Here is a 25,572-nt window from a genome sequence, read left to right as displayed (position 1 = left end):
TGCCTGGAGAATCCCATGGACAGAGGAGCCTGGCGGGCTACAGTCCATAGTGTCGCAAAGAGTTGGACACGACTAAAGCCACTGAGCAAGCACACACACACGCATGCAGTTTCTTACACAGATTCTGTATATACGCATAGTCTATGTGTTCAACAGGTATGTATATAATTATCAAATGTGGATCCACCAAACTTTCCGTGTGAAGAGTTCATAATAATTAGTGTCATGGGGTCCCACATTGATCACTCAGGGCTGAGTTGACTTGGATTCATATATCTGAGCACGTCCAACAGCTTTCTGGAACTGGTCCATGTGAACTCGACTTGTGAGGAGTCATAACAGCAATAAAACTGTGTGAAAGGCAAAACGAGGGGTGTCTGAGGGCCCGAGGCAGTGTTAAAGCTCTCAGCTGCAGGGGGGGGACTGCGGAATGGGGTTAGGTTGGTGGTGCCTGGACAGTCTTTGTAGACCTCTGCTCTACACCATGGGCTGAGGTGTGGGAGACTAGAGAGCTACCTAAAGAACCCCAGAACCTGATGGGGTCCCTGACTGAACTTCAATTTCCTCATCGTAAAATGAGGCCTGGCTGGCTTCCCTGGTGGTCCAGGGTTAAGACTCTGCACTTCCAGTTCCGGGAGCATGGATTCAATCCCTGGTTGGGGAAATAAGGTCCCACATGCCAGGTGGTATGACTGATGAATATATAAATAAATAAATAAAAATTAAAAAAAAAAAAAAAAGAGAGCTGGGAACTGACCACATCTACAGCTAGAATTCCCTTTTTCTTCTTTTCTCTACAGAGGGAACCAAAGCCGAAAAAAGAGATTATGAGTTAGCACTTAGAACTGACTGATATTTCCAGAAAGAAAAGTCAGTTAAAGGCACCTCTGGGGATAGTCATGATATGTTATTAGCATGGAGCTAAATCAAGTCACAGTAAACTTCCAAGACTAAAGGTCTGTGACAAGCCTTGGCTTATTTCCAACGTGGAAATTTGAAAAGTTTCTCGAAATTTGTGAAGCCACTATTTATTTAAGCTACAATTGATCACATTACACCACAGTATAGACTGGGCATTTCTGAGATCTCTCTGCCTCTCTCTATCTGCCCTTCAGCCAAGAGCAGACAACCAGCAAATTCCTAGAACCTGACATGCTTTGTAGAGAACATCATTTGCTTGCACAATGTCAAGGGCATTTCTAACTTGCTTCTCATCTGTGAAATAGGAGCTTAAATAACTCCTCTTCTTGTCCTCAGAGAAACCTCTGAGAATGTGGTCAGAGTGTGGTTGTCTCAGCAAGGGCTCTGAATTCCACGAAGCCAGGGTCTGGGTGGTGATGAGAAGGGAGGACCTCAGCAGTACCGTCCTCCTGACTCAAGGGCACAGCACTTCCTCCATGGGACGGGACCTCAGCCTTTTCAACCTCTCTGCCCAAGGGCCCCTGGGGCTCATCATAGCCATCCAAGATGAACTGGGGCCACTCCAGCTGCCTCAGAATCTCTGTGACAGCTGCTTGATTGTCCCTACAACACCAGAGGAGGAGCTGGTCCAGTTTGCCCTCTGCCAGCAGGGCCACACATAAGGACCCACTCTACAGCTCACACATAAGACATCATCAAACCAGCCTGGGTACAGGGTGCCAGTGGTCTAGTCCAGCACCATTTTTCTGGCCAGGGTTATCTTTCCTATGCCAGCCGACCCCTGTAGCGCCACTCTGGGTGGGACCTGGGAGGGCTCTTCTCATGGATCAAATAGAGCCTCCACTGTGACAGAATCCAGCTCCAGCTCCAGCTCCCGGCTGGAGCAGGGAGAGGAGTCTGGGCTCCGTGAGCCGGGCGTGACCACCGAAAGAAGCTGGTCATGGTTGCCACTGATGCCCCCTTCTTGACCCTCCTGTAAGTGGCGCACACGCTCTCGCGTCCATAATCTGTGCTAGACAAGTGGGGTGTTAGGTAGTGAGATGGGAATAAAAAGAAAGTAATGCTGGCCTCTGTCCTTTATTCTTATCTTTTGTGCTCCACTCTGAAGATTATACTTCTAGCAACATGAAGAGGGCCCACTTCAAGTATGTATATGTGAGTGTGTGTATATATGTGTGTCTGTGCATATATGCATATGTGGTGTGCTTGTGCCCAGCTATATGAGTGTGCAAGGTTGTGTTCTGTGTATGTGTGGGTGAGTGGCTGGATGTTCGCACAGTGTGAGTGAATCCTTATTTCCCCACGTGCTCATGAAAGCGTGCTATGGAAGTTTGTGTATTTTTGCCGAGGGAAGGCATCAGTGTGCACCAGCATGTATGTTTGTAAGAATATGTGTATATGCAAAGTCACTGTGTGTGTGAATGTCTGAGTGTTCATGTGAAATGTCCCCATGTGAATTGGTGAGGACAGAAAGAGGAGAAAGGGAAACTGGAGAATGGTGACTTCATAGGAGCCCATTCCTGGTAAAGGTAAGCCAGGTGCTAAAGATAAACCAGCTTCTGAGCAGGAGCCCCCCAACTCCTAGTCTACAGAACCCTCCTGTCTTTGTGTCAGAGGAGCTCTCGGGAGTGAAAGAAGCCTGTGGAGGAAGCACTGGTTCCACAAACCCTCTGTTCTCAACCAGCACCCTAGAAGGGATGGGGGCTGTTTAGGTGACATGCCTGCCCCACCCTCTAGGGGGCATCGGTCCACTGGTTCCTTGTGAGAAGCAGCCTGAGCTGCCTGTATCAGAGAAGCTGGGGAAAAGTCTGAGCCCACTGCTTGAGGCTGCTTCTTCTAGTTAGCAGAAACACCTTCACCAACACCACCCCCAACTTCTAAGCTCCTCATACTTTCTCCTCCTCTAGTATGACAACTGGAGACCGGGAGGGCATTATAATCATAAGATACCCTAGTCTTTCTATTAATCACTCCCTACCCTCCACCTGGCAGTGATCATGAAGCAGGAGATAGATGGGCCCCAGGCTGAGGACCTGAAGTCTGTTCCCTATGGACAAATGTGTACGTATATGCTCGGTCGCTCAGTTGAGTCCAACTCTTGGAATATAGCAACCTCATGGACTATAGCCCCCCCAGGCTCCTCTGTCCATGGAAGTTTTCAGGCAATAGTACTACTGTGTGTTGCAATTGCCTACTCCAGGGGATCTTCCCGACCCAAGAATTGAACCCACATCCCTCCCATCTCCTGTATTGGCAGGCAGATTCTTTGCCACTGAGCTTCCTGGGAATCCCCTGTGGGCAGATACTCCAAGATACACATAACAGCAGGGGCAGAGAGGAGCCAAGTCCTGCCCAGATAAAAGATAAAGAAAATACATATTTCTCAATTCTTGAGGTCAAAGAGACTTTCCCAACTACCCATGCACAGAAAAGCTCTTGGGGGGCTAAAAAGGGAGGGGGTGTTACCCCATAATAGATGGTGTCAACTTTCCCACAGGCCTCTGCACTGAAATCCACCTTGGCTAAGAGTGGAGGGCCCTGAGGTATACCAAATACAGACTCAGAGCCAGGCAATATAAGATGACTGGCCAGAGGAAACCCAGAAGAAATGCCCCATATAAAATACACAGAAGCACAACTCTCTCTGACTCCATCCATGTGTGCCTATTCACACATACTATTTTTACTTCCTAATAAACACTTGTTTCACTATTTTCCATCTCTTTGTTGAAATTCATTTCTACAAAGCAGACAAGCCAGGGCCTTGCCACTAGCCACTGGCCCTCATGGTCTAGTGGTTGGAATTCAGAGCTCTCATTGCCATGGCCTGGCTTCAATCTCTGGTCAGGGAACTGAGATCCTGCTTCCTGTTACTGCTGACCAAGGTCAGCCAAAATCAGTCAGAGCCTTCAGCTCAAGGCCACTAGGACCCTGAGGCACTCGGACTCCCAGGCAAGGGCAGAGGGCAAGAGTGAGAGAAGGCAGGAATTATAGGCTAAGGGAAGGGGAGTCTCTGGAAATACCATGGACCGAGGGAGAGTCCCAGGGCCTCCTCTGTCCCCTGCTGCATTCGCCATCCAGACAAACGTGGTTGAGCTGTCCATGAGTTCCAACAGGTTCATGACCATCGAGACCATGAGCACCACTTTCACAGCCTCCTGGGCTCCATGCATTACTTTAGAGTCAATGTAAATCCAATCTAAATTCATCTTCATGAACTTAATACCAAACCCAGACCCATTACACTCATAAATTTAAATACAAAAATCCTAAACAAAATATTAGCAATCTGAACCCAGTATTGTGTGGAAGAAGTAATATGTAGTAAACAAATTGGGTTTAGCTCAAGAATGGGAGACTGTTTTAATTTTTTTAGTCTATAAATATTAACCTCATTAACAATTAAAGAAATAAAATGTATAATCATAATTAAGCAAAAAATTTTATAAAATTGAAAACTATTCATAACTATTTTGAAGAAACTTTCTTAGTGAACTAGATATTGTAGAGAATTCCTTAAACTCATTAAGAATTGTAGGGAAAAAAAAAAGAATTGTAGGAATAACCTAACCTCATCAAAGGAACCTACAAAAATACCCCCAAGAAACATTATTCAAAAGGGTAAAGATTAGAAAAAGTATTCCCTTTAAAATCGGGAACAAGACAGGCACAGTTGCTATCACCACTTTAATTCTATTGTTCTAGAGTCTGTAGCCAGCACAATAAAAAAAGTGGAGGGGGGAGGACAAAGGCATAATGATTAGGAATGAAAAAAATGAAAGCTATTTTCTGCAAATAATGATTATCTGCATAGAAAAACAAAAAAAAATTAATAGATAAATTATTAAAAACAACAGGTGAATAGAGTTGACAGATGAATAAACTGTTGCACTTTTATGAATTAGTAATAAAAAATTAGAAAATATAGTTATAAGTACAATATCTACAAAAGCAACAAAAATACAAATAACAAAATATGTGTATACTCTACACAAAAAAATTATAAAATTTTACAAAACTACATCAAATAAGACCTAAATAAATTACATCCCATATTCACAAATAGGTCAACTTTATATCACAAAGTTGTCAGTTCAGCTCTAATAGATCTTTAGAGTCAATGCAATCTAAATCCATCAAATTTTACAAATTTATAAAAACAAAAGTAAACAAGTGGGACCTGATTAAACTTAAAAGAGTTTGCACAGCTAAGGTAAAAAGACAACTCGCAGAATGGGAGAAAATAATAGCAAATGAATCAACTGACAGAGGATTAATTTCCAAAATATGCAAGCAGATACAACTCAATACCAGAAAAACAAACAACCCAATCAAAAAGTGGGGGAAAAAACCTAAACAGACATTTCTCCAAAGAAGACATACAGATGGCTAACAAACACATGAAAAGATGCTCAACATCCCTCATTATCAGAAAAATGCAAATCAAAACTACAATGAGATATCACCTCACACCAGTCAGAATGGCCATCATCAAAAAGTCTACAAATGATAAATGCTGGAGAGGGTGTAGAGAAAAGGGAATGCTCTTGTACTGTTGGTGGGAATGTAAATTGATACAGCCACTATGGAAGACGGTATGCAGATTCCTTAAAAAAACTAGGAATAAAATCACCATATGACCCAGCAGTCCCACTCCTAGGCATACACCCTGAGAAACCAAAATTGAAAAATTCACATGTATCCCATTGTTCATTGCAGCACTATTTACAATAGCTAGAACATGGACGCAACCTAGATGTCCATCGACAGATGAATGGATAAAGAAATTGTGGTACATATGCACAAGGAAATATTACTCAGCCATAGAAAAGGAACGCATTTGAGTCAGTTCTAATCAAGTGGGTGAAACTAGAGCCTATTATACAGAGTGAAGTAAGTCAGAAAGAGGAAGATAAATATCATATTCTAATGCATATATACGGAATCTAGAAAAATGGTACTGAAGAATTCATTTACAGGGCAGCAGTGGAGAAACAGACATAGAGAATAGTCTTGTGGACATGGGGAGAGGGGAGGAGAGGGTAAGATGTATGAAAAGAGTAACATGAAAACTTACATTACCATATGTAAAACAGATAGCCAACAGGAATTTGCTGTGTGACTCAGGAAACTCAAACAGGGGCTCTGTATCAGCCTAGAGGGGTGGGATGGGGAGGGGATGGGGGGAGGTTCAAAAGGGAGGGGATAAATGTGTACCTATGGCTGGTTCATGTTGAGGTTTGACAAAAAACAACAAAATTCTGTAAAGTAATTATCCTTCAATAAAAAAATAAATTTTTAAAAATTTTTACGAATTTACCCTAAAACATATAGGAAAGAACAAAAGGCCGAGAACAGCCAAAACACATTTAAAGAAAAAGATGGCAGAAGGGAGGGAGAACCTGCCCTACCGAACACTGAGACATATTCCAAAACTACAGCAATTAAAACAGCCTATTATCCAGATTTCAAGACTTTTTTTTTTTTTTTTTTTTTTGGCTATATTGTACAGCTGGCAGGACCCTAATTCTCCAACTAGGATTCGAACCTGGGCCCCCAGCCGTGAAAGCCCAAAATCCTAACCACTGGACTACCAGAGAATTCCCAAGACTTATTCCAAAACCAGAGATACAGTCATTAATAAATCATTATATTTGTGCAGAATAGACAAAATGGAAAAGGAAAAAAAAAGAGCCAGAATTAGTACCTGAGATTTATGAAACTTTGATATATAAGTATCATGGCAGATCAATGAGGAAAGAAATAGCAATTCAAAAGGCAAAATTTTTAAATTCCAGATAAATTAAGGGGTTAGAACAAAATTTTTTAAAAAATTAAAATATAGAGAAAATATATGCCTATCTTTATGATATTCAAATAGGAAGGATTTCTTAAACCAGACCCCAAAAGCTTTAACCATAAAGAAAGTATTGACAATTTTTACTGCACTACAACCAAGATTGGTTCTTCAAAAAATACCTCATGGGAAGTGAAAGGAAAATCTATAAACTTGCAGAATGTATTTGCAACATTTATGACTGATAAGAGATGGGTATAAAGGTATGTAAGGAAATCCCTTTTAAAAATAAAATAAATAATATGTAAGTAAATAAATAAGCAACCTAATAGAAAACAGAGCAAATGACATGAAAAGATTTTTCATGGACGAAAAAATACACATGGCCACTGACATATAAAGAGATACTCAACTTCATTAGTAACCTGGAAAATGCAAATTAAGCCCACAAGTAGATACCATTAAATATTCATTCAATTAGGAAAAATTAAGATGTGGCAGAGTTCATTCATCAGTGAGTACTTTTATATATTGCTAATAGGACTGTAAATTGGTAAAACCCCTAGGAAAACAAGTTGCTTTAGAGGCTGGAAATCTGGGACCAGAATGCCAACAAGGTCAGTTTCTTTTGAGTGCTCTCTTCCTGGCTTACAGACAGTTATCTTCTCACTATATCCTCACAATGTAGACTTCTTATAAGACCACAATCCTATTAAATTAAAGTCCCAACCTCATAACCTTATTCAACTTTAATTACCTCTTAAAGACCCTATCTTCAGATAAAGCCACATAACCATTGGGGTTTAAGGCTTCAGCAGACGAATTTTGGGAGGCCACACCTGGACAAGTAACACCAGTTACCAGGTGTTCAAGGCCACATATACAGAAGGATGTTTAAAGCAGTGGTGTTCATAATACCAAGAAAGGCAAGCAACCCCATGCCCACTCAATAAGTTGGAAAATAAATTTTGATATATTTAAACAATAAAATATTACACAGCAAGGGAAATGAATGAACTATAGTTAAATGCAATACCATGAATACATCGTAGTGAACTGAGGTTGGGAAGAAAAGATGATTCCAGAAGTTTACTACTTTCAGTATTATACTCTTATAGAGTTCAAAAGCTAGCAAAATTAAAGAATATATTATTTAGTCATATAATTTAAATAAAACCATGATTTTAAGCAAATGATGATGGACACAAAATTCAGGTAAAGTGTCATTTCTCTTTCTCTTTTTTTAGGATTTATTGACTAGCTGCTCTGGGTCTTAGTTGCAGCACACAGATCTTCGATCTTCATTGCAGGATGCGGGGTCTTTAATTGTGATGTGTGGGATCTTGTTTTTTTCTTAGTTGTGGCATGTGGACTCTCCTATTGATAATTGTGGTATGTGGGATTGAATTCTCTGACTAGGGACTGAACTCAACCCTCTTAGCCACTGGACCACCAGGGAAGTCCCTAGATAGTCATTTCTAAGGTTTGGGCAGTGAGGCAATGAAATATTGGGAAGGAAGACATAGTATATATAAAACAGAAATGCTAGAGCCAACCCATCCTGTCTCACAAAAGCCAACTGTTAAATTTTCTGGAATTTTGAGAGCCAGTTGTTAGACTGCTCATAGTTTGCAATTAATCATGCTGGGAGTATATACACCACGGAAATAAGTAGACACTAAAATCAGGGCCGTATTTTTTTTTCAGGTAGCTGGTTGTTAAACACTTAGTAGCATACCACTGTCTGCACCTTGGCATGAAGTCAAGGGGGTTGGCCAGGCTCACTGCTGCTAGAATCTAAGCACCCTGGAGAGGCAGGAGTCAGGGATGGTTAAGGTTAACAAGCCAGAGAAAGAAGCTACACTGACCCAAAACCAGGGGGAGGGAGGGAAGGCCAGAGGCAGGTACAGAAACAAAGATATGAATATCAGAAAGCCAGAGAATCGAGCGAAGGGAATGCCAAGCCAAGAAGACAAGAAGGAGACGGGTCTTGGAGAGCCCTGGAGACAGGCAAGTGCTATAAGCCATGGGTCGCCTGGTCAGGCCGGCTTTTGACAGGGTGACCAATCAGCTGATGGGGTTTGGTTGCTGTAGAACATCCCCCCTGCAGGAAGCCGGTCTGCAGCAGCCACTGAAAGTGCCTCCAGGCAGAGGGCTTTAATGTCACTGAATTTCAGTGTAACAGGAATGTCTCAGGCTAGTGGAGCCTGGCTGAGGAGCATGGCTTCCTGAAAACTGCCTGGAGTGGTCAGGGACCGACTGCTGGTGGGAAGCCACCCACCAGCCTGCCTGGGCCAGTCCCAGTCTGTAGAAGCATGGGGTGACTGTCCACTAAGGAGTAGTTCCTGGGGTCTCTGCCCCACAAGGGCAGCCAGAAAGTGGAAAGTCACTCAGTCGTGTCTGATTCTTTGTGACCCCATGGACTGTAGCTCACCAGCTTCCTCTGTCCATGGGATTTTCCAGGCAAGAATACTGGAGTGGGTTGCCATTTCCTTCTCCAGGGGATCTTCCTGACTCAGTGATTGAAACTGGGTCTCCTGCATTGCGGGCAGAGCCTTTACTGTCTGAGCCACTGTCAGGGAGTGGTTCCTGTAGGCTCTGTCCCACAAGGGCAGCCCAGGTAAGTCCCAGTTGCAGAGTTGAGAGGGCCTGGGGTGCCCCCTTGAGGTTCTCTCATGTTGCTGTTTTTATTCAGTCGCTCAGTCTTGTCTGACTTTGCAGCCCCATGGACTGCAACACACCAGGCTTCCCTGTCCTTCACTGTCTCCCAGAATCTGCTCAAACTCATGTCCGTTGAGTCAATGTTGCCATCCAACCATCTCATCCTCTGTCTCCCACTTCTCCTCTTGCCTTCAATCTTTCCCAGCATCAGGGTCTTTTCCAGTGAGTCAGTTCTTCTCATCAGGTGGCCAAAATATTGGAGCTTCAGCTTCAGCATCAGTCCTTCCAATGAATATTCAGGGTTGATTTCCTTTAGGATGGACAGGTTTGATCTCCTTGCTGTCCAAGTGACTCTCAAGAGTCTTTTTAAAGCACCACAGTTCAAAAGCATCAACTCTTCTGTGCTCAGTCTTCTTTATGGTCCAACTCTCACATCCGAACATGACTACAGGAAAAACCATAGCTTTGACTATAGGGACCTTTGTCAGCAAAGTGATGTCTCTGCTTTTTAATATGTTGTCTAAGCTTGTCATAGCTTTTCTTCCAAGGAGCAAGCGACTTTTAATTTCATGGCTGCAGTTACCGTCCACAGTGATTTTGGAGCCCAAGAAAATAAAGTCTGTCACTGTTTCCATTGTTTCCCCTTCTATGTGCCATGAAGTGATGGGTTGTCACTGAAGCTGGGGCTCCCTTCACTCCAGCCATTACTGGGGTGGGGGATGGGTGCACCAAACTATAGGTCCACCTTTAACATGAGCCTGCAGCTATGACCCTGGGCTTGTCAGGCAGGACTGGCAAGCATGTTCCTCAGGACAGCCAGGAACCCACGTGTGATGGAGAATCTTATATGTCAGTTTTACTGGGGCACAGGATCCCCAAATATTCAATCATATTTTTTTCTGGGTGTGTTTGTGAGTGCTCTTGGATGAAATGAACATTTAAAATTGCTAGACTGAGTAAAACAGATAGCTTTCTGTAATGCCAAAGGCTTGAATAGAACAAAAAGGTTGACCCTCTCTCAGATTAAGTGAACTCTCCTGCCTAAATGTTGAATAAGTCCACGCTCATGCTCAGTCATGTCTAACTATTTGTGACCCCATGGACTGCAGCCCGCCAGGTTCCTCTGTCCATGGGATTTTCCAGGCAAGAATACTGGAGTGGGTTGCCATTTCCTCCTATGTCTCCTGCATTGCAGGTGGATTCTTTACCTGCTGAACCATTAGGGAAGCCCTTGTTGAGCAAGAACACTGGTCTTTTCCAGTCTTCAGACTCAAATTGAGACCTGGACTCTTGCAGGGTCTGGAGTCTGCCAGCTTTGGGACTAGAAGTACACATTGGCTCTCCTTGGCTCCAGCTCATCCACCAAAGATCTTAGGACTTGTCAATCTCCTTAATCACCTGAACCAACTCCTTATCCTAAATATGTATTTCCTGTTGGTTCCTCTGGAGAGCCCTAAGACTCCATCCACTATGTACACAACACATTTCCCATGGTAAGAGGACAGCCCATTTTCTCTCCCCCCATGCCTTCTGCCCTTCTCTAATAAACCTGGACCCAGAGTTTCTGTTTGTATGGTTCAGCCTGCCTAGATCCCTCAATCAGCCACTAAAAAGCCAGCATCTGGATGTATGAATGCCCTGTCCCAGCCAGTCAGCATCCTTGAAAGACCACACCAATGATCCCTCTCCTCCTGCCCCTGAGCAGAGGAAAATCACAAGATTGACTGGATCTTTGAGATCTCTGGGATAAGCTGGGTCCTCAGATAATGGGTCAATGCCTCGGAGGGCTCACTGTCTATCTCTCTTCCTAACACTGTCCATCCCCCAAGGTTGAACTTGACCTTTGCCTGGCCATTCTCACCAGATGGTCTTGCCTCCACTTCCTTGAGAAAAGCATTTGACAGAAGTTCCTGCAATGTCCCTTCTCTCCCCCATTCAAAGTGTCTCTGAATCTTGATTCATCCTTTTCTCTGTCCCTCCAAAACAAAAAGGGTCCTTAAGCCCCTGATATAAAAGTTCCTGAGGGTGCAGTGTCCACAGCCAACTCAAATCTACACATGGAGATAAGGTCCCAAGTTTCTGCATGGTCATTTGGGAGCAGCAACACTTCACTGGAGTGGTTCCTGCCTCTAGTCTTCTTCCCATACGATGATCTCAGGGGACCAGCCCTGGCTAAGGCAGACCGCCCCCCTCCCCCACCCCAGGCACCCAGAAGGCAGGCCAGAGCCCAGGGCAGCCTCTCAAGCAGGTCCCTCATGCCATGCGAGACCATCCCTCTAAACTAGGCTTTTCCCATCTGGTCCTCCTTCCTCCCTTGGAGACAATTAGCCTTGTTCGCACTTGTATATTCAATCTTTCTTTCTCCTCTAGATCCTTACCCTTGATTTAAAATACACTTGAAACTCTTCCAGCCTAAATTGTCCCCATCTCAATCCTGCTGTTCCCTCTGTTACTGCTTTAAGCGTCTTCTTTCCTTCCCAGGCAGTTTCTTTGAGAGAGTAGCCAGCACTCTTACATTGAGTCAACCTGACCCTTCCCTCACTCTTGAATTCTGGCTTCCATATCCAACCCAACCTGGAATCCACTGGCACTGCTCTACAGGGACTGCTAAACATCTATGTCATCAAATGCAAGAATCACTTCAATCATCCAGAGGTTGGCTCTTCACCTGTGTTTGGGGTGTCAGCTTAAAAAATATTCACAACCTAAAAAAAAAAAAAATATTCACAACCTAAAAGTTAAATGTTATGTTTAATTCAATGAGAATTTTTAGGACTTCAAGCCCAGGAGGCAACATCTCAAGCAACCCTGATAGAACTGCTCCAAGGAGGCCAGGCAGGGGGCCAGGTTACACAGTTTTGTGTAACAAAGGGCTGGTAAGTCTGAATAACAAAAGATTTTTGTTAATTAAAGGAAACCAGATATCTCAAGGAATTTAGCACTTTTATTTGTATGGGAAGATGCAAGAGTCTAGGCTCACTGAAATCATTCCTTTGATATGCATCCACCTATCTGGGGCCAGTATTCTGTGTTTTCACATCCTGAATTTCCTCAAGGCTCACAATGGGGCGTGGCTACAGTCTGAGGCTTTTAAATGGCAGGTATTCTTTCCTTCCTAAGTTCCCTCAGGCTCATCAGCTCACCGTCAGTGGTGGCTGCAATCGCTAATGGCTGTGACTTCCTTTGTTTAGTGATATGTCAGGAAATATTCCATTTCTCGAAGGGAATGGAAAGAAAGAATGTACCCAGAATACCCACAGGAGAGCAGGATCATGGGAATTCTAATCACAAAAGGTAGATCCAAGGAGAAAGCAGTTCTTGGGCATGAGAGTCCAGGCTAAGTTCAACCTCACCCACCCACCTTGACAGCTGGAAGCTGGCACTTGACCCAACTAAAGGATTTGACAAGTTTCCTCATAGGCAGATGTTATCATACCCCTCACACAATAAAGGAAACTGAGGCTCAGGAAGTTAAAAATAAAAACCCTCTAGATTGCCCAAAGTTACACAAGGAGTGAGGATCAGAGCTCCTTCCACACGTAGTGTTGCAGAAACCAGTAATCAAGAAATCAAGCACCACACTCGGAGAGTTGGAGAGCTCAGGTTTGTTAAGCCAGCGGGCCCAGAGGAGTTAACTCTCCAAGCTCTGAGCCCCGAACAAAGAAGTTACAGAGTTTTTAGACAGACTACAGTGGACAGCACTAGCTGCCAACAGGCTGGTTTAAACTAAGGCATTTCACACGCGCGGGAACAGCAGTCAAAACGGGGAGATGAATGGCTGACCTTTATATGGACAGGCATGATTAACCAGGATTGCAGGGGCTGGGCAATTGCAAAGAGCAGGACAAGAGTGTGTGAGATAAGCTCTAGTTCCTAGGATTGTAAGTCCCCACTTTCAGAGACTACATGACCTACATTATCCAGACTTTGCAAGGAGCAAACTGAGTTACAGAGGCAGAAGGAGCAGGAGGTTATGTAAAATTTTAACTTTTCCTCTTCACTAATTCATTCTATAAAGTACTTATTTGTTTCTCTCTACTAGAACGTAAACTTTTCAAAGACAACGGTCTTTGTTCTGCTCTCTGATATCTCCTAAAAGTGTCTGGCACATATTCAAATTGTTTAATGAATGATCCACTGTATGGACACCTTAGGATGCAGTCAAGAACAAAGCCCTTTCCTTGATGCCAATTATACCACTGAAGTGCCAGCTGCGACCTTTGCACCGCTCTCTGGCTCCATCTGGTGGCACTCTCTCTCCTCCCCGGGCGGTCCCAAGTTTTCTCGGAACTAGTTAGCTTGGGTCTCGCTGAGTGCGCATCGGACCAAAATCAAAGAGCACAAACTCAGAGCAGGAAATTGTAACTCTGAGAGGCATCGTCAGTAGCCAGTAAGCAGAAGCACTTAGTTCACGTGGTACAGGTTCAGCCTATGGCGCTCCTAATGTTCTCCAACTGGCTCTCTTCCGGTTTTGGCTCCTTCTCTCTCGACAAGATGGCCACACCGGCAGTACCGGCGAGCGCGCCTCCCGCCACCCCATCCGAAGCCCCAGCTGCGGCCTCATCTCCGGCCACGGCCCCGGCCCCGGCCCCAGCCTCAGCCTCGGCTCCGGCTCCAGTGCCGGCCCCGGCCCCGGCTCCAGCTCCATCGCCGACTCCCGCGTCATCCTCAGACCCGGCAGCGGCTGCCACCGCGGCTCCGGGCCAGACCCCAGCCTCAGCGCCAGCCCCAGCGCAGACCCCCGCACAGTCTCTGTCTGGCCCTGCTCTCCCAGGCCCCTTCCCCGGCGGCCGCGTGGTCCGGTTGCACCCGGTCATTTTGGCCTCCATCGTGGACAGCTACGAGCGACGCAACGAGGGAGCTGCCCGGGTTATCGGGACCCTGCTGGGTGAGTGGTCAGGGGAAATTGACGTTCTCTTTTACTTCCCACCTCCTTTTATCTTGTTCCCCTCTATTCTCACTCCCTTGTAGTTATTTGTTGAATAAGTATCGTGTGACAAGTGACTAACATTTTATTTTTAATCTTCGCAGTAGCATTTCGCTTCAAGTATGATTAGCCCCAATCGCCGAAAAATGTGTTCACACCCTTACTGGGACGTCAAAAACCTTTTGACTCCCTAAACCCAAGTGGCCAAGTTTTTTCCTCTTACCTACTACTGGTCTTTATTTTCCGAGTGTTAACCGAGAAGTTTTTTCTAACTAGTTGGCAACGGAGTGGGGACATCTTGTAGAAAGATATCCCTCTCAGCTAGTAAACCAGTTTGGCAAGAACCCATTTGAATTTCAATATTCTGCTTAAACGTCTAAGCCTGATCCTTCTTTCCTCGCTCTGTCTAATACTAGTCACCAGTGAAATATAGACCCCCGTTCCCCCAGTGTAGTCTCTGATTCTTCGTTTGGACACAAACAATTAATACAATACAAATCTATTCTTTGTATTAACCATCACATGGAAAAAATAACGTTTTTCCCTGCCATGTTCCAAATTTGAGGAATGGGTATTTTATGTTAGAGTAAAACCGAGAAGCCCAAAAAGGGATTTCTGACAATGTATTCTTTTCTCTGGGGACTTCTGGTCCCATCAAGTTAATTTTCACTCCATCTTGGTCACAGATATGGGGCACTTTTGTGATTCCACTTTAGTCGCATTTATGCTTTCTCTTTCTTAACCCTTGAACGTGTAATAGTTCCCATTGTAGAAGACAATTGGTGTTTTGAGAAGAGGACAATAGTTGTAGCCAGACTTCTGCAAACATTAGGGAAGTCTCTTTCCTTCAGGGACTTGCTGAAGACGCCTGACTGTGCTGACACCGACTAGGTATGAAGCAGCTGTTGGTTGCTGTCATTCACCACATCAGGCACACTCCTGACACACTTAGAGTGTAGCATTTTACGGAAACTTCAGTTGATCCATTATCTTACAAACATTGCCATAGCTATCTCAAACCAAGCCTTTGTATTCTCTTTGCTTGTTCTCCTTATTTTTTTCCTTTAGGTTCCACTCATTTTCCAGGTTCCCAGGAAAAGTTTTCACTCTGTCCTTCATCTCTCATACCCCCACCCTCACCTCTACTCATAATCTCCCAAAGTGTGAAAATGTTAAGTCTGCTCAGTCCTGTCGGACTCTTTGCGACCCATGGACTGTATGGTCTGTAGCCTGCGGGCTTCTCTGTCCATGGAATTCTCCAAGAATACTGAAGTGGGTTGCCATTTCCTTCTCCAGGGGATCTTCCTGACCCAGGGATTGAACCCGGGGCCTCCTGGTTGTAAGTAGATTCTTTACAGTCTGAGCCACCAGGGGGGTCCCAGTCTCCCACAGTATGCCAGAATTCTGTCACGATGCCCTGCCTTGAGCTTCTGTAATAAATGACTCTTGCATCACTGACTTGGCTCTCAAGAAATACTATTTTATTCTTTCGGCTACATTGGCAGATTTCTCAAATTCACTAGATCTATTAACTAAAGAAACAATTCTCAATTCTCCACCCTAGATTTGTACTCGGTGCCCCCAGATATTGCAGTGACCCGAGTTAGACCAACTGTAATCTAGATTTTCAGCTCCTCTTCCAGAATGGAATCGTGGTACAATGCTAGATGTTACAGAGGCAATGCTTACCGAAGAATGAAGCACAGAATCTGCTTGCTAGGAATATAGAAGTTTTAAGTTAGAAAGCAATTCATGGGACATATTCCATTTGGGTAAATTAAATCACTAGTACCTTTTATGTGCCATAAAACTATTAGATACTTAGAATTCAAAGGCTGATAAAACAAATGCTACTCTTAACCTTAGATTCAAGATGAAGATATACTCTTATATGCAAGTAACTGTAGTATAATGAGACAAATGCTCTAATAGAAGGGTGCCATAATGGCATGCAAATATAGAAGACTTGACTATTTCAGAAGCTCAGAGTGGTCAAGTCTGTTGACAAAAGGTCAAATAAGATAGAGTATGTATGCATATTACTATATATGAAATAAACAACAAGGACTTACTGTACAGCGTAGGGAACCATGGAAAAGAATCTGAAAAAGAATATATGTGTGTATATACAGGTATAACTGAATCACTTTTCTGTACACTTGTAACATTGTAAATCAACTGTACTTCAATTAAAAAGAAAAAGTATCACTGGATTTGGGGATATAGTTTCAGCTAAGAGGACAGAAACCACAGTGAAGTGGGATTAAACAGACACTGATGGGTCGGGAGCATCATTGTAGTCTGGTGGAGAGGGAAGCACCGGAAGCCTAGTGAGAGGGACTAATAGGTTAGGATAAAAATGGAGCAATCAAGGGACTGGGGTTTTTAGTGAGGTCAAGAAACAAGGTAGCAGGAATAAAAATATCAGAACTAGAAAAATAAAAGTTTGTGGTATGATGTTTAGGGTTCACAAGGAGAAGTTTTCTGGATGATGGTAGGGTTAAGATTATGACTGGGACCATATGGCTGCAGGGAGGTCCAGGGGAGGCTCCCTAAAAGTGTGCTCTGAGGATGGGGCTACTCTGTGAGTGGTCTACATAGACACGGTTAGAATCCTCCAGGCAGCTCTGCAGGTGAAATTCTATTGAGGAGGAAATCCAGAGCCTGAAAGACGAAGATCTTAAGAGTGAAGATCTGGTGTAGGACAGGTAGCAGGAAGTGAGGCAAAAGGAGACCCTATGAAGGAAGAATAGACGCTGTTTGCTGATCGTTAAAGAAGAGAGTTGGAGATAACTCTGGAGTTCCATTTCTCTGGAAAATCCAGGTTCCATTGGTGCACATGGCTGAAACTTGGACGCTTCTGAGTCCAGTTTGGATTTTTGTTGTTGTTCCTTGACTTTGAGGAGACCTCTTGAAAGCATTTGGGGCAGTTGGAAGCCCAGGGTTTTATAACACTTGGACCATTCTCTCTCACAGGAACCGTCGACAAGCACTCAGTGGAAGTCACTAATTGCTTCTCAGTGCCACACAACGAGTCAGAAGATGAGGTGAGTGGGGATTTGAGATCCCCATACGGTCTATAGTTATTCGTTTGCCAGACTCTCTGTGAGGCCCTCCTACACCAAGGGTGTCATGCTCATAGCTAGAACTGCCATTCAAAGGGCCTTGTCCCATTTGGACATACTTGCCAAGCCTCTTCTCGTTGTTGGGAGTGGCCTCTTGTCTTGTTCACCCATTTTGCTGTGGACTTGTGGCTTCTTAGCTTTCTTTCCTGCCCTTCTTCTTAGGTGGCTGTTGACATGGAATTTGCTAAGAACATGTATGAGTTGCACAAGAAAGTCTCTCCAAACGAGCTCATCCTGGGCTGGTGAGTTGGGACGGGGGTGGAACATCTCAGTGGTTGATTGCCAGTGCCTTTTGCCACCTGACTAGGTAGCGTACTTCCTTGTTTGGAGACAGGGTATTGAATGTGTATTATCTCAAGGAGCTGGGAATTCTGTGTGTTTTGCTGGCAGTTTTGATCCTGTGAGGCCAAGAATACTGATTTTGAGCTGCAGCTTTTGCTGAGCAAGTCGTTTTTGCCTCATTGGTGACTTAGAGTTTTTCATGAGGTTTTAAGTCAGCCTTGTTTTATTTGATTTAATAAAATTATCAGTGTGCTTTTTTTTTTTTTCTTTCACTGTTGTCCCTGGGGGTATAACCACCACAAGAGTGTCAGGTACCCAGAGACACCCATGCCACCATCCTGCTTAGTGTTGATGTCACGTGTAGACATGAGTCCGCAGCTCTTCTGTTTTCCAGGTACGCTACAGGCCACGACATCACGGAGCACTCGGTGCTGATCCATGAGTACTACAGCCGAGAAGCCCCCAACCCCATTCACCTCACGGTGGACACCAGCCTCCAGAACGGCCGCATGAGCATCAAGGCCTATGTCAGGTGACCAGGGGCTTGGGCCGCAAGGGCATGGAGCCTCCTTCGTCCGTGCTAACCCTGGGTGACACCCGCCTCCACCCCATGCCGGTGTCATCCTTCAGCTTGCACCTTGCTGCCTCCTGAGGAAGCCCCTGCCTCATTCTCGGCAGTTATCCCTGGAGAGGTTTTACTCAGAAAGAAACTGTCCCTGAAGTTACCACTTGCTGACCCTTGCCTGCCCAGACTTCTGCTCATTGCTCATAGCCAGTTTCCAAGGGCAGCCCTTTAGGTATTTGAGCAAGCTTGTTTTTCCTGTCATCTTTTCTAGAAGCTAACTCATACACAGCTCCTGCCGCCGATCCTCACATGGTGTGCTGGCCAGGATTCTTCTCCATCTTCACTGATTTTCTGAATTGCCTTTAGGTTTGTCATTAGCCCTAAAACTGTGCATAGAACACAGGGCAGTACAGGTTAAGAGTGGCTGTCTTTATCTTGAACATGTCCGTCAATCCTGGTTATAGTACAGTGTGAGTGACAGTCACATTGCTCTGTTGGCACATTGAGCTTGCAGGCAACTAGAATGCTGGGTGATGGGGGGTGTTGGGCTGGATGATGGGAAAGGCTGTAGTGGCATGCCAGAAAAGCGGCAGCTATAGGAGCTGAAAGGATGATATTTTCTCCTTGGAATGACGCCCTTTGTTAGTGCGTCTCTTATTACATTTAACTTTGTGCTGTTTCTGTGTCTGACACTGAAGTGGCTGGTTAACCATTGTGTGGTGGGACAAAGGTGGTACATGTCAGTTCTTACAGGCCAGTTATTGTACCACTAAGTTCTAGTTGTTGCCTGATTTCTTAGCCTTTCCAAATATTTCAGACTCCTGCAGATACCATGATAGTGTATAGTTGACTCAGTAAAGGCAGTCACCTTTACTGAGATTAATTATTGCACCCAGTCTAATCTTGATGGACCAGAATAGGTTTTTTTTTTCCAGTGCTGATGAGTACTTTTCGGTCCCAGATGAGACCTGTCCTGTCACTTCTTTCTGTGGGGAAGGATGTCTAGGCACTGAGTTTCACAGGGATATTAGTGTCCTGTCCTAGTCACTGAGATCTCAGTGTGTGAAGTAATCCTATGGAAAAGGGTCCAGGCCCTGTCCAAATGCTAGTCCATTCTCTCAGGCCAAGAGTTTGGTGTGTGGAAAGAGCTAAGGGAAGAAAGTGGCTTGTTCTCTTTAGACCTCTGGGCTTCATCTGGTCCAGCCTTCTCATCTCAGAACCTTGGAAGCCATGCTCTTGATATGACTGCTTTCCTAGCCGGGACCAAACATGGAAACTGCCCCCCGAAGCCATCTGTTAACCTTGACTTCTGTCTCCCCAGCACTTTAATGGGTGTTCCTGGGAGGACCATGGGGGTGATGTTCACCCCTCTGACAGTGAAATACACATATTACGACACTGAACGCATTGGCGGTAAGTGACCTCCCCATTTCTAGGTCCTGGACATTTTTCAAGGGAGGGGATTTCTATATAACAAGGATGGAAGACCTTGGGTGGGTTAAGAGCAACCCTTGATCTAAGGTTTGTGTGGGACTTGAGGAATTATTTGAGTTGTTAGAGGTGGGAAATCATCAGCCCCAGAGGCTATGTGGTCACTCATATAAGACCAAAACCAGCCATTAGCATCCTGGGTGCAGGGGTTGAACTCTCTCAGAAGGAAGAAAAGCTAGTGAGGGCTGAGCAGGGGGAGTTTGGGCAAGCTGACTGAGTCCAGAAGGAGGTAGTTTGAGCTCTCTTTCCTGATGGGATGGCTGAATTCTCTGTCTCTTCTACCCCACCCACTCCCACAGTTGACCTGATCATGAAGACCTGTTTTAGTCCCAACCGGGTGATCGGCCTCTCCAGTGACTTGCAGCAAGTGGGCGGGGCTTCCGCTCGCATCCAGGACGCCCTCAGCACAGTGTTGCAGTATGCGGAGGACGTGCTGGTGAGGATGGGAGGGAAACAGGAGGAGGAGGGCGTGGGTCTCCACTGTGAGACGGCAGGGGCTGCGCTGGCGAAGTCACGGTCTCAGAGACAAAAATTAACGTGCCGCATTGACTCTCCTGGTGCTCAGTCTGGAAAGGTGTCAGCCGACAATACTGTGGGCCGCTTCTTGATGAGTCTGGTTAACCAAGTACCCAAAATAGTTCCCGAGGACTTCGAGACCATGCTCAACAGCAACATCAACGTGAGTGTTGTCCCTGGGCCTCTGGGAGCCTGCACCTCAGCACGTACACGTGTGAAGGGGGTGGGGAGGTGGCCTGGAGAAGGCAGAGGACGCAGGGCAGCGCCTTTGGCCCCCTTGCAGTCCAGGCTGTGAGGAAGAAAGCACAGGTGTTCAGAGATTCTCCTCCTGCTCGCTCTTTGCTTCCCATGGCTCAGGGGTATCAGAGATGAAAAGGTGTTCTCAGGCATTTCCTTTTTGTCTTCCTCCTACTCTTGATCAGCCTCTCCCAGCTTTCATTTGCCAGGACTGCCTTAGCCTCGGTGACCATCATACAGCTGGCCAGCCTTTCTGCTTACTCTCTGCCCAGCCCTGCACTCATCCTGGATTCCTTCTCTTCCAGGACCTGTTGATGGTGACCTATCTGGCCAACCTCACACAGTCACAAATTGCCCTCAATGAGAAGCTTGTGAACCTGTGAAGGGGCCGCGGGCAGCCCTCCTGCCACACTGGGCCCCAGCCAACCCCAGGACCCAGATGGAGTGAAGGAGAAATGGTGTCTTTGTGATCTGAGTCACACTGAGTCAGTCAACTGCTTGTGACTCTAAATAAACATAGACTACCTTTTGTAAGTGAATTCCATCTAATGTGAGTTTCCCTCTGGGTGGAAGGGAAAAGGCAGTTCTGGAGCTCACCCAGGAACCAGGAAGTGAGTACTTTGGTGGAAGCTGGGTCCTGTGTGTGTGGCCTGAATCCAGGTCTGGATTTTTTTATGTCACTGTCTGCTTCATGGTTTAGTGGCCCAGTGAAATAATTGCTCTCATAAAGCAAAAATATAACATAATGGGAACATAAGGGCTGACCAGAGTCTGTCAGAGTCTATGTAAGACATGATATCTGAGCTGATGTGTTTTTTTAAACAGGAAATCTGAAAAGGGTGATTGGGACAAAGGAAGTACATGGAAAATTGCTTAACCTGTTTAGAATCTAAGAAGGCAGGAGCCAGACCACAAGGGCCCACAACCTGTGGAGGTTGGATTTTTATCCGGGAAGTTGTGGGAAGGCATTGGGTAATTAGATTTGGATTTCAGGAAGATGACTGGGTACTGGTGTAGAGGTAGGAGGGAAAAGGAGAAAAACAGAAGGCAGAGAGATAGGCAGAGGGTCACCATGATTGTCGGGAGATGACGCGAGCCCAGGTTCAGGCCGGGCCTTGGGGATGGTGACAGACTTGGGTTCAGGAGGCAGACTCCAAGGAGGACCTGGAGTCAGGTTGACACTTGGATGGTGAGATGGGGGCAGTCTGGGATATTGCCTGGTTTCTGATAAAGGTGACAGAAGGGCTGGTGATATATGAAAACCCTGGCTACTCGAGAGTGGTGGAAGCTGAGGATGCAGAGGTAGGGTTACAGGGTAGTTTACCAAATGGTAAAGTCTTAAATGCAAATAAATATGACTTATTTTGTAAACTGGGGCCACACCAGATGTTTTGAGGAAAGGCTGAAGAATTCAAGTTACGTGTTGCCTCATGTAATACTTAGCAAATGCTAACCAGTGTGCTAAGCAAGAGGTCCTGGTGCCTGCTTAGAACCTGCAGGGGGGCAAAGAGACCATCACTTTGGGAATCATGAGATGTTAAAGGTCGTGGAAGACTTCCAGTTAGGAAATGAAACCTAAGCTGGACTTGAAGAATGAGAAAGAGGCAGATTGAAAAAGAAAAGAGGAAAATAGGGCATTCTAGACAAAAAACAGCATGTGCAAAGGCTTGGAGGAAGACTGTCACCTAATGTTGCTCCATTGTTGCCCACCCTGGCCACAGAGTTGTTGTAAGACAAGAACACTCCTCTGTGCCTGCAAGGATGCTTGATTTTTCTTTTCCCCAGGCTTTGCCTATATGTGCACAAGTTTGTTTTTCCTGTGAAATGTGTTTTCGCACATTCTCCTTGTGGTTGTGCCTGTGCCGGAAACGCTGCAGTGTTTCTGGGTGTGACACCGTGTGTTCCTTGAGTCCTGTGATACCACACTTCCCTGGTTTTCTCCCAGCACCCTTAGCAAACTGCTCCTTCCTCCTCTGATACCCCCTGTCCCATCCCACCCCCAACGAGTTCCATTCCCCAGGGTTCCATCTTGGGCCGTCTGCCTGGAAGAGCTCAGGAAAGCCTGGGACTGATTACTCCCTCTGTGTTGATGATGCCTAGGCTCCAGTGCTGGCTGAAATTCAGAACTGGTTTCCTGGTTCCAGAAATAGTATATCTCTCACCTGGATGTCTCAGAAGCATCTTAAATTCAGCATGTTTCATATTCAGTTGAGTCTCTTCCTCCCCAACAAATCACTTCCTCAGGGAATAACACAACCATGTATGCAGTTGTCAAAGCCCAGAAACCTTGGGTGAATCCTTAATTCCCCCACCCACCATCATGCCTCAAACAGTTCATCACAACTCAGCCATCCTTCTTGCCGTCTGTGATCCTATGATATAATAAATAAATTTTTTCATCCATGTTGCTAGATTCCTGGCATGCAGTTCTTAAACCTGTTGGAACCTAAGTAATAAGACCTATAAAGATAATCTTAGCCCTGACCAGCTTCTTTCAACTGCACCTGAGTTTATGTTAATGGAATGATGTTTGTAAAGCAGCTGGATCACCACAGAATGGGGGCTGGTTGCCAGGTAAATCAGCCATGTGATTGGAGCTTAGAACGTTCAGCTCAGGGAGGGGAGAGGGGCTGAAGTTTGGATCAATCCATGAATGACCACTGGTTTAATCAGTTGTGCCTATGTGATGAGGCCTCCATTGAAAGCCCAGAGTTTGGAGAGCTGGATTGGTGATCAGGAACATGTCCAGGGACAAGACACATACCAGGAAGACAGTGCACATAAACTCCACGGGGACAGGGACCTCTGTGCTCGAGACCCTCCAGGCTTCACCCTGTGCCTCTTCATCTGCCGTTCAGTCACGTCCTTTAATGTCTTCTAACAAAGCAGTAACGGTAGGTAGACTTCCTGAGTTCTGTGAGCTGCTCCAGCAAGTTGACGGAATCTGAGGAGGCGGTTGTGGGAATCTCCAGTTTATAGCCAGTGGACAAGAAGCTCTGGTGTCAGCCTGTACTTGTGATTGGCATCTGAAATGGAGGTGGGAGGGGGACATGGAGGGGAGGCAGTCTTGTGGGACTGAGACTTTAGCCTTAGGATCTGGTGCTGACTCCAGGCGGATGGTGTCAGAACTGAGTTAGATTGGAGAATGCTCAGCTGGTGTCTGGGCATCGCTTGGTGTGAGGAAATCAGCTGCACTTCCGGTCGTAGACGTGTTTGATGTGGTAGTCAGTGTGGAGTAGAGGGAGACGGCTGCCCTGTTGCCCCTCTTCCCATCCGTTCTCACAGCAGCCACACTGCCCTTATAAATCCAACCAGGACAAACCGATGATGAAGTTCATAGGTGTCTGTCTACTGCCAGGGTGAAGTCACACTTCTGCCACAGTCTAGGCTCAGCATGGCCTTGCCTGGCTCTTCGGCTTCATCCGTAAACTCACAGGCTGGACTCCCTTTGCTCTGCCCTCTGCCTGGAATACAGCACCTCTAGCTGGTTTAGTACTGCTGCTCTAGGTTAGTCTAGATGCTGCCTCCTGTTGGAAATGCTCCCGTGCCATGATCCCACAGCTGTCTCCTACTTAGCATCTATCTCACCATTTTGGACTTGTCTGTTTACCCTGTTAGAACGTAAGCTCTGTGAGGGCCAAGGCTGACTGTTCTGTTGGCTGTTAGATACCAGAACAACCCAAACATTCAGTTCTCAGTAAATGTGTGTGACATGAATAAATGAATGGATGGCTTGTAAGATAATTACCTTGAGACACACTGGACATAGTAAGTTCATCGGGGGCATTGGGATCCTGTGGAGAAGGGCCAGAGGGAGGGAGCCCACCAGACAGGTCATTTGTTTAACTCATCCTACAAGTATCAGTATTTTGTGATGTTTATGTGTGCCAGACGTAGTGTCAGAAGCTGGGGATACAGAAGTAGGTGAACCATGTTCTCACCCCCTGCCCCGAGTTTCAGTCTTAAAGTGGAGAGACCAAATAGGACAAAATGGATTAATTGCTATTAAAAAAAAAAACAGGAATGTCTTCGGAAGACACAGTAGAGGGCAGGCTTAAATCTGCCTGAAAGCTCGAGAGGGACTTTAGTCTTGAAAAACGCTGGGAATTGACTGGGCACAAAAGAGGAAGTGCTTTGAAGAAAGTGGGGTAAAGATCAAAATATTACTCAGCTTTATAATGGTCTGTGTATAGGGAGTTGTGTTTCCAAGGATGTAGCAGCCTAGAGGTAAAAATAGAGTTGCCATAATAGCCACAACAGTTTCTGTTACCCTGTCCTCTCTGGGGACACCTGCTTCCTCAGATCCTCCCAGAATCTCAAGTTCTTTGAATCAGGAGTCAATTTTTTGAAATTTCAACTAGATTTTATGAAATGTGGACAGACTAAATAATTTTTTTATGTTGGACATGTGGGTTATTTCCAATCTTGTGCTAACATTCCTTGGTGAACAACTGTGTGTGCAGACGTGACTATCTGGCTTTACACATCTTTGGGGTGATCTGTGTCCCCTACTCTGTGACACATGTTGTCACCCAGGAAGTCCACACAGTACCGCCCACCCTCTGCAAGGAGAAGAGACCTTTGAGAATAAGTCACAGCTTCCACTCGTCCTCTCTCCGCTGTGGAGGGACGGAGTGAGAGGCTGAGGGGACAAGAGGCCATATAACCCCAGCCTCTGCCCTCCACGGGTCCGTAATCACCATAAACCTCTCCTCCGTCAGCCCAAACCAGAGTCCTTGGGTGGAGGGCGGGGGGGGGGGGAGGGGGGGGAGTTGCTTTGGAGAGCATGGGAGGGACATGGAAATCTGCACACGGTTCCCTGTTCTAACTCCAGCCTGCCTCCTCAATTGAGCCTGTGGGCTGCTTGGCTATAAGCAAGGCCTTGGGCTCTGCTGGAGTCCCTGGAGAGGGAATAACTTTAGAGCTTTGTCCCTGGGAAAAGCTGGGCTAGGGAAGTACTGGGAGGCCTTTACAAAGAGGTCTCTGGCAAGGACCAGAAAGTTCTGGATCCTGTGAAGAACATGGCCCATAATCACTGGTGGACCTAGAG

At 45.6% G+C, this 25,572-nt stretch overlaps 2 protein-coding genes across 2 annotated transcripts; one reads left to right on the top strand and one right to left on the bottom strand.

Annotated features, from left to right (window-relative positions):
* Positions 1-1,047: 1,047 nt before the first annotated feature.
* Positions 1,048-4,094, bottom strand: NLRP10 (NLR family pyrin domain containing 10). Its single transcript, XM_043915130.1, is given in 6 exon segments — positions 1,048-1,112; positions 1,115-1,129; positions 1,132-1,441; positions 1,443-1,586; positions 1,589-1,894; positions 3,945-4,094. Coding segments are annotated over 6 exon segments (990 nt in total).
* Positions 4,095-13,766: 9,672 nt separating this feature from the next.
* On the top strand, positions 13,767-21,061 carry EIF3F (eukaryotic translation initiation factor 3 subunit F). Its single transcript, XM_043903998.1, has 8 exons — positions 13,767-14,267; positions 17,283-17,353; positions 17,594-17,673; positions 18,108-18,245; positions 19,600-19,691; positions 20,069-20,205; positions 20,335-20,448; positions 20,828-21,061. The coding sequence occupies exons 1-8, from the start codon at positions 13,811-13,813 to the stop codon at positions 20,903-20,905; spliced, it is 1,167 nt and encodes a 388-aa protein (XP_043759933.1). The 5' UTR covers positions 13,767-13,810; the 3' UTR covers positions 20,906-21,061.
* Positions 21,062-25,572: the final 4,511 nt, after the last annotated feature.

Source organism: Cervus elaphus, chromosome 1 (genome assembly GCF_910594005.1).
Source record: "Cervus elaphus chromosome 1, mCerEla1.1, whole genome shotgun sequence".
NCBI lineage: Eukaryota > Metazoa > Chordata > Mammalia > Artiodactyla > Cervidae > Cervus > Cervus elaphus.
Note: the sequence above shows the minus strand (reverse complement) of the source record. Positions and strands in the feature narration are given on the sequence as shown.

Excerpts from the sequence above, each read along its gene's own strand:
- EIF3F (XM_043903998.1), top strand. The coding sequence starts at position 13,811 with ATGGCGCTCCTAATGTTCTCCAACTGGCTCTCTTCCGGTTTTGGCTCC. Across the intron at positions 17,354-17,593 it reads ACAACGAGTCAGAAGATGAG|GTGGCTGTTGACATGGAATT; the intron begins GTGAGTGGGGAT and ends CCTTCTTCTTAG. Across the intron at positions 20,206-20,334 it reads AGTATGCGGAGGACGTGCTG|TCTGGAAAGGTGTCAGCCGA; the intron begins GTGAGGATGGGA and ends CCTGGTGCTCAG.